A 14349-nucleotide genomic window follows, 5' to 3' on the forward strand; every position below is an offset into this window, starting at 1 on the left:
TGCTGGAATTAGAAACCTGAATTTTGTGCTCAGGTCTCAGGAGTGGGATTTAAACCCACAACCATCTAATTCTCAGGTAAGTGGACAATGCACAGTGCTATAGACGATGTTGTCTTTTAAAGGTTTATGAACGACAAAGCATTATATTGTTTACCTCCTCTCAAAGAGTCATAGAGATGTACAGCATTGAAACAGACCCTTCGGTCCAACCTGTCCATGCCGACCAGCTATCCCAACCCATTCTAGTCCCACCTGCCAGCACCCGGCCCATATCCCTCCAAACCCTTTGTATTCATATACCCAGATGCCTTTTAAATGTTACAATTGTACTAATCTCCACCACATCCTCTGGCAGCTCATTCCATACACATACCACCCTCTGTATGAAAAAGTTGCTCCTTAGGTCCTTTTTATATCTTTCCCCTCTCATCCTAAACCTATGCCCTTTAGTTCTGGTCTCCCCCACCTCAGGGAAAAGACTTTGTCTATTTACCCTATCCATGCTGCTCATGATTTTATAAATCTCTATAAGTTTGGGAGAACTTATGGGCGGCACGGTGGCACAGTGGTTAGCACTGCTGCCTCACAGCGCCAGGATCCTGGGTTCAATTCCCGCCTCAGGTGACTGACTGTGTGGAGTTTGCACGTTCTCCCCGTGTCTGCGGGGGTTCCTCCGGGTGCTCTGGTTTCCTCCCACAGTCCAAAGATGTGCGGGTCAGGTGAATTGGCCATGCTAAATTGCCCGTAGTGTTAGGTAAGGGGTATATGTAGGGGTATGGGTGGGTTGCGCTTTGGCGGGTCGGTGTGGACTTGTTGGGCCGAAGGGCATGTTTCCACACTGTAAGTAATCTAATCTAAAAGATTTGTAGCTCGGGTGCTCGTTGTTGTGGTTCTGTTTGCCGAACTGGGAATTTGTGTTGCAGACGTTTCGTCCCCTGTCTAGGTGACATCCTCAGTGCTTGGGAGCCTGCTGTGAAGCGCTTCTGTGATGTTTCCTCCGGCATTTATAGCGATTTGTACCTGCCGCTTCCGGGTTGTCAGTTCCAGCTGTAGTGTACCAATGTAGTGTACAAAATCCCATGCAAGGACTGCACAAACACTACATAGGACAAACAGGAAAACAGCTAACGGTCCGCATCCATGAACACCAACTAGCCACGAAACGACACGACCAGATATCCTTAGTAGCCACACACTCAGATGACAAGCAACATGAGTTTGACTGGGACAACACTACTAATATAGGACAAGCCAAACAGAGAACAGCCAGGGAATTCCTAGAGGCATGGCATTCATCCACAGATTCTATCAATAGCACAGGTGGAGGACCTATTTGGGGATTATCAAGCACTAGCAAGGTAATTGAAGTACAGGTCCTCAAGGGCCATAATCTCCGGATTACTGCCCGAGCCACGTGCCAATTGGCATAGGGATAAGAAAATTAGGGAAGTAAACACGTGGCTAAGGGATTGATGTGGGAAAGAGGGATTCCACTTCATGGGGCATTGGCATCAGTTTTGGAACCAGGGGCATCTGTACCATTGGGACGGTCTCCACCTGAACCGATCAGGTACCAATGTTCTAGTGAAGAGGATAAATATGGTGGTCAGTAGGACTTTAAACTTCTGAGTTGGGAGAAAGGGAAAGTGGAAGCAACAGGGAGTATGGAATTAAATGGAAAGATAAGCAACAGGATAGCATATGTGCAGGCAGATTTAAACTCGAGGTAGACTGGGAATGCAGCAAAAATGAAGGATAACTTAGGACATTTTATGACCTCCAATATCTCTAATGATAAGAAAGTTAGCATTAAGGCACTTTACCTGAATGCTCGTAGCATTCGTAACAAAGCAGATGAACTAATGGCACAGATCATAGTGAATGATTATGATGTGGTAGGCACCACAGAGATGTGATTACAGGGGTGTCAGGACTGGCAGTTAAATATCCAAGGATTTTCAACTTATCGAAAAGACCCGGAATGGGCAGAGGGGGTGGGGTTGCCTTGTTAGTTAAGAACAAAATTAAATCTATGGCACTGAGGGACATAGCGTCGGATGATGTGGAGTCTGTGTGGGTGGAATTGAGGAACCACAAAGGCAAAAAAAACCATAATGGGAGTTATGTGCAGACGTCCTAACAGTGGTCAGGACCAGGGGCTCAACATGTACCGGGAAATAGAGAAGGCATGTCAGAAAGGCAAGGTCACGGTGATCATGGGAGACTTCAATATGCAGGTGGACTGGGTAAATAATGTTGCCAGTGGATCCAAAGAAAGGGAATTCATAGAATGCTTACAGGATGGCTTTTTGGAACAGCTTGTCATGGAGCCCGTAAGGGAGCAGGCTATTCTGGACCTAGTGCTATGTAATGAACTAGACTTTATAAAAAAATCTTAAAGTAAGGGAACACTTAGGAAGCAACGATCATAATATGGTAGAGTTCAGTCTGCAGTTTGAAAGAGAGAAGGCAAAATCAGATGTAATGGTGTTAGAGTTAAATAAAGGTAATTATGAGGGCATGAAAGAGGAACTGAAGAAAATAGACTGGAAATAGACTAGCAGGGAAGACAGTAGAGCAAAAAAGGCAGGAGTTTGTGGGTATAATTGAGGATACTGTACAGAGGTTCATCCCCAAGAAAAGAAAGATTACCCGGGGAGGGATTAGACAGCCATGGCTGACAAAGGAAGTCAGGAAATCTATTAAAGAAAAAGAGAGATCCTATAAAGTGGCCAAGAGCAGTGGGAAATCAAAAGATTGGGAAGGCTACAAAAACAAACAGAGGATAACAAAGAGAGAAATAAGGAAGGAGAGGATCAAATATGAAGGTAAGCTCGCCAGTAATATTAGAAATGATAGTAAAAGTTTCTTTCAATACATAAGAAACAAACGACAAGCAAAAATAGACATTGGGCCACTTCAAACTGATGCTGGAAGCCGAGTGATGGGAGATAAGGAAATAGCAGGAGAACTTAACAAGTACTTTGCGTCAGTCTTCACAGTGGAAGACATGAGTAATATCCCAACAATTAAAGGGAGTCAGGGGGCTGAGTTGAGTATGGTTGCCATTACAAAAGAGAAAGTGCTAGAAGAGCTAAAAGGTCTTAAAATTGACAAGTCTCCTGGCCCCAATGGGATACACCCTAGAGTTCTGAAGGAGGTGGCTAAGGAAATAGCGGAGGTGTTGGTTGAGATCTTTCAAAAGTCTCTGGAGTCAGGGAAAGTCCCGGATGATTGGAAGACCGCTGTTGTAATCCCCTTGTTCAAGAAAGGATCTAGACAAAAGATGGAAAGTTACAGGCCAATTAGCCTAACCTCGGTTGTTGGTAAAATTCTAGAATCCATCATTAAGGATGAGATTTCTAAATTCTTGGAAGAGCAGAGTCGGATTAGAACAAGTCAACATGGATTTAGTAAGGGGAGGTCGTGCCTGACAAACCTGTTGGAATTCTTTGAAGAGGTGACAAGTAGGTTAGACCAGGGAAACCCAGTGGATGTGGTCTATCTAGACTTCCGAAAGGCCTTTGATAAGGTACCACACGGGAGGCTGCAGAGCAAGGTGAGGGCGCATGGTGTTCGAGGTGAGCTGCTGGGATGGATTGAGGATTGGCTGTCTGACAGAAGGCAGAGAGTTGGGATAAAAGGTTCTTTTTCGGAATGGCAGCTGGTGACAAGCGGTGTCCCGCAGGGTTCAGTGTTGGGGCCACAGCTGTTCACGTTACATATTAATGATCTGGATGAAGGGACTGGGGGCATTCTAGCGAAGTTTGCTGATGATACAAGGTTAGGTGGACGGGCAGGTAGTACTGAGGAAGTGGGGAGGCCGCAGAAGGATCTAGACAGTTTGGGAGAGTGGTCCAGGAAATGGCTGATGGAATTCAATGTGAGCAAGTGCGAGGTCTTGCACTTTGGAAAAAAGAATACAAGCATGGACTACTTTCTAAATGGTGAGAAAATTCGTAAAGCCAAAGTACAAAGGGATCTGGGAGTGCTAGTCGAGGATTCCCTAAAGGTAAACAAGCAGGTTGAGTCCGTGATTAAAAAAGCGAATACAATGTTGTCATTTATCTCAAGAGGGTTGGAATATAAAAGCACCGTTGTGCTACTGAGACTTTATAAAGCTCTGGTTAGGCCTTATTTGGAGTACTGTGTCCAGTTTTGGTCCCCACACCTCAGGAAGGACATACTGGCACTGGAGCGTGTCCAGCGGAGATTCACACGGATGATCCCTGGAATGGTAGGTCTAACGTACGAGGAACAGCTGAGGATCCTGGGATTGTATTCATTGTAGTTTAGAAGATTAAGGGGGAAATCTAATAGAAACCTAAAAGATAATACATGGCTTGGAAAGGGTGGACACTAGGAAATTGTTTCCGTTAGGCGAGGAGACTAGGACCCGTAGACACAGCCTTAGAATTAGAGGGGGTCAATTCAGAACAGAAATACGGAGACATTTCTTCAGCCAGAGAGCGGTGGGCCTGTGGAATTCATTGCCGCAGAGTGCAGTGGAGGCCGGGACACTAAATGTCTTCAAGGCAGAGATTGATAAATTCTTGATGTCACATGGAATTAAGGGCTACGGGGAGAATGTGGGTAAGTGGAGTTGAAATGCCCATCAGCTATGATTGAATGGCGGAGTGGACTTGATGGGCTGAATGGCCTTACTTCCACTCCTATGTCTTATGGTCTTATGGTCTTATTGACCTGGACCCAATATACCGACCACTGCAGCGGACAGCTGGAACTGACAACCTGGAAGCGGCAGGTACAAATCACTATAAATGCCGGAGGAAACATCACAGAAGCGCTTCACAGGAGGCTCCCAAGCACTGAGGATGTCACCTAGACAGGGGACGAAACATCTGCCACACAAATTCCCAGCTTGGCGAACCACAACCTCTATAAGGTCACCCACCAGCCTCCGACGCCCCAGGGAAAACAGCCCCAGCCTGTTCAGCCTCTCCCGATAGCTCAAATCCTCCAACCCTGGCAACATCCTTTTCTAAATCCTTTCAATTTTTGTTTTACTACAGGCGGTCAGGAGAACAGATTTGGAGTGTGTCCATTTTCCTGCTGTTCTTTCTGCTGTTGTATGGAATTTTGGGAGTTCAGATGTTTGGCACGTTCACCTACCATTGTGTTACCAATGATACACAGCCAGGGTGAGCACTGACTTCACACCTAGTGCCTTTTCTCACACAGTAGTATGTAATGTTAATTCTTCTTTACAAATAATAACCCAGGTCTTTTCAAACAGCAAAATGTTCAAATGGTTTTTGCTTTGCAGAAAATCCATTGTAATTGCACCCATGAAACCTTCAGAGGAATTTTTCTTTTGTCTGCGTATTACCACTCTCTCTATCTGTTCCATCCTGAGATATTTTGTTAGTTAAGCTTCCCTGGTTTCTACCCTATCACAGACCTCTTCTTCACTCTTTATGTCATTTCTGCAAGCCTGCCCTCCTGCACTCACTCGCTGTCACTCGCATGCGTTCACACTCTCTCACACATATATGCTCACGTGCATGCACTCTGTTTTTCTCTTTCTCTTTCTCTCTGTCTCATGCTTGGCTATTTCTTGCTCTGTCTCTCACACACATGCGCACTCTCTCTCACACGTGTGCTCTATGTCTTTCTCTTACACATGTGCTGTTTCAGACGTGCGCTCTCTCACATGTAGCCTCTCTCGCTCTCACATACATACACACCTCCACACCATTTTGAAATGGAATTAAAAATTTTTCATTACTATATTTCTTTCTTTCTGACTAAACATCATTGAGCTGAAATATTAATTCTGTTTCTCTTGATTGATGCTGCCTGACTTGCTGAGCTTTTCCAGCATTTTTTGGTTTAATCTAAGATATACAGTATCCGCAATATTGTAAGAGATTAACTTAGCTGATATATATTTCTGCTTGGGTCTCCTGTGGATAGATTTACTGCCACCAAACTCTTTGCAATATGAGTCTACAGAACGTGCTAGTATGAAGTGGCGAAGGATTAACCATGAATCAGTCTTCAGCAATAGATGCACATAGAGTCTAATCCAGTCTAATCTAATAACACGAGTAACAAGAAGTTGTTTATTATATATTGATTAGATTAGATTACTTACAGTGTGGAAACAGGCCCTTCGGCCCAACAAGTCCACACCGACCCGCCGAAGTGCAACCACCCATACCCCTACATTTACCCCTTACTTAACACTATGGGCAATTTAGCATGGCCAATTCACCTGACCCGCACATCTTTGGACTGTGGGAGGAAACCGGAGCACCCGGAGGAAACCCACGCAGATACGGGGAGAACGTGCAAAGTCCACACAGTCAGTCGCCTGAGGCGGGAAATGAACCCGGGTCTCTGGCGCTGTGAGGCAGCAGTGCTAACCACTGTGCCACCGCGCCGCCCATTGACTGAAATAATTTGCATTTACTTAAGACTGAAAGTGTATAACACTTGATAAGAGACATTGTATTTCTTGAGAGATGCAAAGGCTATTCTAAATTATATTAGGACTAACAGACTGGAATGGTTATAATCAACAAACGAGAGTTGACCATCTCCTTCCACAGACTGTCACAGATATCACAGTGGGCAGAGCTATGCAATAGCTTCAGAGTTAATCCTTTCAGCTAACAGCCTTATACAGCTTTAGTTAAGAATGATGGGATCAGGAGAAGGCTAGTCAGCCTCTTGCATCTGTTCCACAATTCAATTAATCACCTTCATTTGTACTCCCTCTTGATATAGTACGACATGGTGGTGAACCCTTCTGTTAATTCAACCAAACACCCAGAAAAGCTCTCCTCATCTCGTAATCTGTTAAAATATGAGTGAAAGAGAACTCCCAAATATCACTATTGGAAGAAAATAATATAAAATTATTCTTTAACTCTAAAAGTGAACATTAAACAACAACTATTCACAAATCTAAGCCCCCCTTTCTCTTGACTGCTCATTATCTGCCACTAACTCTATAACAATATACTATTCCAATAAAACACTTATTAACATTACGTCAACAATTTCAAAACCATACAGTGGCTGTCATCAATGGTGTTTTTCTTCCTTCGGCTGAAGATCTCCCTGAGTCATCTTCTTTCTTTTACTGCGAATATGGTTCATGTGAAAACTTCGAAAGAATGTTTCAAATCACAGTTGCTCTGTCTGACTTTCAAACTGTCTGTCTTTTTATATCCCCAACATTGGATCTTCTCATTGGTATGATGTTGGCAGAATAATAAATTCAAACTCTATTGGGTTTTAGTATCCTGAAACATAATTCAGGTACCTATTTCACAGCCAAATGTTACATATTTTCAAGTTTCCAGTGCATAATGAGACTGCTAGCTAGTCAAATGACAGGTGCTTGTAAGCTCTCAGTGCAGAACAGCATTCACTCTGTCTTAAAGGTGCAATACACACCTTCAACTTCATAAAAGTATATTAATCCTGAACGCCTCTAACCAATAAAACTCGGTCACTGTCAGCCTTGAGAGTTTCAAAAGGCTTTCAGCCTTACTCCATTTTCTGAGAGAGAAATCCTTCTTTATACTACTCCTGGTGTAAAACATTGCTTCCTGACATAACCACTGCCTCCCCTCCCCCTCCCCCCTCCCCCATCACCCCAGTCTAGCTCTAATGTTATGGTCACACCCTCTTGTTCTGGACTAGCCCTGCACTCCCACCAGAGGAAATAGTTTCTCTCTATCCATGCTATTAACACTCTTTTAACAATCTTAAATACCTCGGTTAGATCCCACACTTACTCTCCAAGCCTGGTCTGAAGGTGAAATCAAAATTCCTGCTCTTTTTAACCTCTTATTTGATAAGCCTGCTTCAATTTTGCCAATTACATACAATTTCTGTTTGTCAAAACCATTAAAAACCACACTTTAAGCCATTCTGCCTTCATTTCAAAGGTTAATTGGGACATATATTTGAAGAGCAGGGTTGTGGAGGAAAGAGGATGTGGTATATCCTAGGTGCTAATCTGCAAAGATGGTTCCCCAAAACTGAGAGGTTCTAAATACTGGGTCAAATGAAATAGGCTGAACATTCTTTTGTCTTAGGAAGAGAAGGCCGAAGTGTAAACTAGTAGACATTGGTGATATTATGAAGGGGTTCGATTGGTGTAAAGGAAACATTTCCATTTGTACAGAGGCATCAAAACTACCAACTGCCACAGTGTCACAGACATGCAGCACTGAAACAAACTCTTCAGACCAACTTGTCCAGGCTGACCAGATATCCTAAATTAATCCAGTCATATTTGCCAGCATTTGGCCCATATCCCTTTAAACCCTTCCTATTCATATACCCATCCAGATGCTTTATAAATGTTGTAATTGTAACAGCTTCATCTGGCAGCTTATTGCAAATGTGACCTCTCTCAGTGTGAAAGAGTTGCCCGTTAGGTCCCTTTTATATCTTTCTTCTTTCACCTTAAACCTATGCCCTCTAGTTTTGGCCTCCCCTACCCTGGGGAAAAAGATCTAGACTATTTAGTCTATCCATGCCCCTCATGATTATATAAACTGCTGTAAGTTCACCCCTCAGCCTCCAACACTCCAGGAAAAATAGCCCCAGTCTATTCAGCATCTCCCTGTAGTTCAACCCCTCACAAAATAAAGCAGTCACAAAAAGATCCAAACTAGAATTCAGAGCCAACCTTGTCACCTAGAGCAAGGTGAGAATGTGGGACTCGCTGCCATCGGGAGAAGTTGCGGTGAATTGTAGAAATGCCCTTGAGGGAAATCAAGATAAACAAGCAAAAGAAAGAAGTAGAAGGTTATGCTAATGGGGTGACATGAAAGGGATATAGAAAGAGAATTAGATGGACTTGTGTAGAAATTACTGGAAAAGCTCAGCAGGTCTGATGGCATCTGTACAAAGAAAGCAGAGTTAACATTTCAGGTCCAGTGACCATTCTTCTGAGCATATACAAGCATAAACTGGATAGGCCAAGAGACCCATTTCTTGCTGTAGGCTCAATGTATCAGAGATCAATTCACTGGTCCCTGCAGGTGCAACACCCCCCATTATTTCTTTGCAGTTTCAAACATTTTTTTTAATGGCCTTGTTCTAAAGGTGAAATTTATCTTCATTCTGTTCTGCAGCAATGTGACCTGGAATAACTTGGCTATCCCAGACACCCACTGCTCACCAGATGGAGAGGGATACCAGTGCCCGCTGGGATTTAAATGCATGGACCTTGAAGACCTTGGACTTACCAGACAAGAGCTGGGCTACAGTGGATTTAATGAGTTAGGTCTGTCCTGGTTTCAAAACCTTATTTTACAATAGTTTATTTTTTAAATTTAAAATGTCTTCAACTATGAGGACAAGTTGCATAGATAAGGCTTATACTTTCTCGAGTCGAGGAGATTAAAGCATGAGGTAATTGAGAGATTTAAAGTTACAAAAGGGATTTATAAGGCAGGAAAGGAGATGATTTTGCATTGGTGTGGGAGATGGAGCTCAGAATGAGAAGATATCAATGTAAAATAGGGCTCTTCACAGGTGAAGTTAGGGAGCAAGAAATCCCTACAAAACCCTAAAATAAGAACTTCCTGGATGTCTACGTAGCACTTCCTTGGATTGCCAAGAGACCTGGACACTCAATTCAATATTCCCTTTGGTCTCCACATCCAACGCATCATCCTTCAACACATCTGCCAGCTCCAAGTTGACCCCATCCAAAAAAGCATCTTAACCTCCCTACTCATTTCTCCTTCTACAAGGACTGTTCCCTTCAACAGTCTTTGGTTTGTGCCACTCTCCCTACCAATCCCCCCGAACCCCCAAGTACCTTACCCTGCAACCAGAAGATATGCAAAATCTGCTGGTACACCACCCCACTCACTTCCATCCAGGACCCCAAACAATCCTTCTATGGGAGATAGAGGTTTACCTGTTTCTCTTTCAACCCAGTTAACTGCATAAGTGCTACCAATGTGGTCTTCTCTACATCGGAGAGACCAAAGGTAAACTTAGGAACTGTTCAGCGAGCATCTCAACTGGGCCGACAGGGCCAACTCGACGTCCCAGTCACCGCTCATTTCAATTCCTCCGACATGACCATCCTTGGCATCCTCCATTGCCACAACGCACCCAACCGCAAATTGGAGGAACAGCACCTCATCTTCTGCCTGGGCAGTCTGCAGCCTGGAGGACTCAACATTGAGTTCTCCAATTTCAAACAACCTCCCTCCCCATCCCCCAACTCCATTTCCAGCTCGTCCCCCTCCCATCCACTCCTCCCAGCCACTTAATGGATTCATTCCTCCCATTAACCAACAAGGTCGTACCCTCTACCTGTCTTCATCTATCCCTACTTCATCACCCTTTCCCCCACCCACCCCTTTATCTGCAGCTCCCCCTTTACCCAGCCCCAGTCCTAAAGAAGGCTTACACCTGAAACGTCAACTTCTCGACTTCCTGATGCTGCCTGGCTTGCCGTGTTCTCCCAACTTCCTGCCTGTCAATTTTGGATTCCAGCATCTGCAGTTTGTGTCGTTACAACTATGGAAGCACTTTTGACATATAAGCACTGTTCTCAGTCAGGAAATAGAACATAGAACATAGAAAAATACTGCGCAGTACAGGCCCTTTGGCCCTCGATGTTGCGCCGATCCAAGCCCACCTAACCGTCACTAGCCCACTATCCTCCATATGTCTATCCAATGCCCGTTTAAATGCCCATAAAGAGGGAGAGTCCACCACTGCTAATGGCAGGGCATTCCATGAACTCACGACTCTCTGAGTAAAGAATCTACCCCTAACATCTGTCCTATACCTACCACCCCTTAATTTAAAGCTATGCCCCCTCATAATAGCTGACTCCATAAGTGGAAAAAGGTTCTCATGGTCAACCCTATCTAAACCCTTAATCATCTTGTACACTTCTATCAAGTCACCCCTAAACCTTCTTTTCTCCAATGAAAACAGCCCCAAGTGCCTCAGTCTTTCCTCATACGATCTTCCTACCATACCAGGCAACATCCTGGTTAACCTCCTCTGCACCCGTTCCAGTGCCTCCACATCCTTCCTATAGTATGGCGACCAAAACTGCACACAATACTCCAGATGCGGCCGCACCAGAGTCTTATACAACTGCAACATGACCTCAGGACTCCGGAACTCAATACCTCTACCAATAAAAGCCAGTACGCTATATGTCTTCTTCACAGCACTATTTACCTGGGTGGCAACTTTCAGAGATCTGTGTACATGGACACCAAGATCCCTCTGCTCATCCACACTACCAAGTATCCGACCATTAGCCCAGTACCCCATCTTCTTGTTACTCTTACCAAAGTGAATCACTTCACACTTACCTACATTGAACTCCATTTGCCACCTTTCTGCCCAGCTCTGCAGCTTATCTATATCCCGCTGTAACCTGCCACATCCTTCCTCACTGTCAACAACTCCACCGACTTTCGTATCATCTGCAAACTTGCTCACCCAACCTTCTAGCCCCTCCTCCAGGTCATTTATAAAAATGACAAACAACAATGGTCCCAAAACAGATCCTTGTGGAACACCGCTAGTAACTGCACTCCAAGATGAACCTTTACCATCAACTACTATCCTCTGTCTTCTTCCAGCCAGCCAATTCCTAATCCAAACCTCCAACACACCCTCAATGCCATACCTCCGTACTTTTTGCAGTAGCCTACCATGGGGAACCTTATCAAATGCCTTACTAAAATCTATATACGCCACATCTACCGCTTTACCCTCGTCCACCTCCTTAGTCACCTTCTCAAAGAATTCAATAAGGTTTGTGAGGCACGACCTGCCCTTCACAAAACCATGCTGACTATCCTTGATCACATTATTCCTATCCAGATGTTTATAAATCCTATCCCTTACAATTCTCTCTAAGACTTTGCCCACAACAGAAATGAGACTCACCGGCCTATAGTTACTAGGGTTATCCCTACTCCCCTTCTTGAACAAGGGAACCACATTTGCTATCCTCCAGTCTTCTGGCACTATTCCTGTAGACGACGAGGACATAAAAATCAAAGCCAATGGCTCTACAATCTCCTCTCTAGCTTCCCAGATAATCCTAGGATAAATGCCATCAGGCCCAGGGGACTTATCTATTTTCACTCTTTCCAGAATTTCCACCACCTCTTCCCTACAAACCTCAAAGCCATCCATTCTAATTAATTGTGACACAATATTCACATCGGCAACAATGTCCTGTTCCTGAGTGAATACTGACGAAAAGTATTCATTCAGTGTCTCCCCAATCTCTTCAGCCTCCACATGCAACTTCCCACTACTATCCTTGACTGGGCGTATTTCTACCCTAGTCATTCTTTTATTCCTGACATACCTATAGAAAGCCTTTGGGTTTTCCCTAATCCTACCAACCAAGGACTTTCCATGTCCCCTCCTTGCTGCTCTTAGCTCTCTCTTTAGATCCTTCCTGGCTACCTTATAACTCTCAATCTACCTTCATGCCTCATCTTTACATAGGCCGCCCTCTTCCCTTTAACAAGGGATTCCAATTCCTTATTAAACCACGGCTTCCTCACACGACCCTTTCCTCCCTGCCTGACAGGTACATACTTATCAAGGACACTCAATAGTTGCTCCTTGAACAAGCTCCACATATCGATTGCAACCTTCCCTTGAAGCCTACTTTTCCAAGCCACTTTTCCAAATGAGGTCGACAATTTATTACCAACTAAGCCTCCACAGCCACCAGTGTGATGATGACAAAAACATTCCTGGTTGAAGGATCAGTGTCAGCCAAGGCACTTGAGCGAACCATCGGCCTTTAATTTCAAATAATGCTTTGCCTTTCCCCTGCAACTGCATTGTGAGCATCAATCTCGACGTTGGCAGAATTTTGCTGACCCTCAGCTGGCACATAGGGTGAGAGGTCAGAAGAGCAGGGAACTGTGCCAGTAGCTCTCCGTTTCTGTCCCAACATCAGAGATGCATCTTAGTGGTGGGCTGCGAGATGGGTCAGTTACTAACTCCATGGATTTGGGAAACCGATTTCTGTAATCAAGGCTCCTGTTATGAGTTGTCATCCAGGACTGCTAGCATTTTGCCGATAATGGGGATGTCATCAGTTTCAGGCAATCTTCCTGAAGGCCAATGGAGTCAATGTTTCAATGAACCAAGAAAGGGGCAGCCTGAGTAGTATAGATCATCCTCATGGCTCAAGTGAGCTTTCTAAAGGAGTATCCCCTGACAATCAGAGCCTTCTAATGTTTACTCATTTGGTTTCTTAGGAATAGTCTTTGGTGTCTCAAGGCATGGTTAGGAACATGGGACTGGGATATCATAGCAATTACAGAAACATGGCTCAGGGATGGGCAGGATTGGCAGCTTAATGTTCCAGAATACAAATGCTACAGGAAGGATAGAAAGTGAGGCAAGAGAGGAGGGGGAGTGGCATTTTTGATAAGGGATAACATTACAGCTGTGCTGAGGGAGGATTTTCCTGGAAATACATCCAGGCAAGTTATTTGGGTGGAACTGAGAAATAAGAAAGGGATGATCACCTTACTGGGATTGTATTATAGACCTCCTAATAGACAGAGGGAAATTGAGAAACAAGTTTGTAATGAGTTCTCAGCTATCTGTAAGAATAATAGGGTGGTTATGGTAAGGGATTTTAACTTTCCAAACATAGACTGGGACTGCCATAGTGTTAAGGGTTTAGATGGAGAGGAATTTGTTAAGTGTGTACAAGACAATTTTGTGATTCAGTATGTGGATGTACCTACTAGGGAAGATGCAAAACTTGACCTACTCTTGGGAAATAAGGCAGGGCAGGTGACTGAGGTGTCAGTGAGTGAGCACTTTGTGGCCAGCGACCCAATTCTGTTAGATTTAAAATAGTGATGCAAAAGGTTAGACCAGATCTAAAAGTTAAAGTTCTAAATTGGAGAAAGACCAATTTTGACGGTATTAGGCAAGAACTTTCGAAAGCTGATTGAGGGCAAATGTTCGCAGGTAAAGGGATGGTTGGAAAAAGGCAAGCCTTCAGAAATGAGCTAATGAGAATCCAGACGAAGTATATTCCTGTTAGGGTAAAAGGAAAGGCTGGTAGGTATAGGGAATGCTGGATGACTAAAGAAATTGAGTGTTTGGTGAAGAAAAAGAAGGAAACATATGTCAGGTATAAAAAGGATAGATTGAGTGAATCCTTAGAAGAATATAAAGGCAGTAGGAGTATACTTAAGAGGGAAATCAGGAGGGCAAAAAGGGGACATGAGATAGCGTTGGCAAATAGAATTAAGGAGAATCCAAAGGGTTTTTACATATATGTTAAGGACAAAAGCGTAACTAGGGAGAGAATAGGGCCCCTCA

General features: G+C 44.0%; 1 protein-coding gene across 3 annotated transcripts in view; it reads left to right on the forward strand.

Moving 5' to 3' along the window:
* nalcn (sodium leak channel, non-selective) overlaps window positions 1–14349 on the forward strand; it is a 296823-nt gene that overhangs the window by 26816 nt on the left and 255658 nt on the right. For all 3 annotated transcript variants that reach the window (XM_060826499.1, XM_060826500.1, XM_060826501.1), the window contains exons 5-6: window positions 5034–5162; window positions 9123–9274. In XM_060826499.1, coding sequence (XP_060682482.1) covers window positions 5034–5162; window positions 9123–9274 — 281 coding nt within the window. The remainder of the gene's footprint in view (window positions 1–5033; window positions 5163–9122; window positions 9275–14349) is intronic.

This window comes from Hemiscyllium ocellatum, chromosome 6 (assembly GCF_020745735.1).
Source record: "Hemiscyllium ocellatum isolate sHemOce1 chromosome 6, sHemOce1.pat.X.cur, whole genome shotgun sequence".
Lineage (NCBI taxonomy): Eukaryota > Metazoa > Chordata > Chondrichthyes > Orectolobiformes > Hemiscylliidae > Hemiscyllium > Hemiscyllium ocellatum.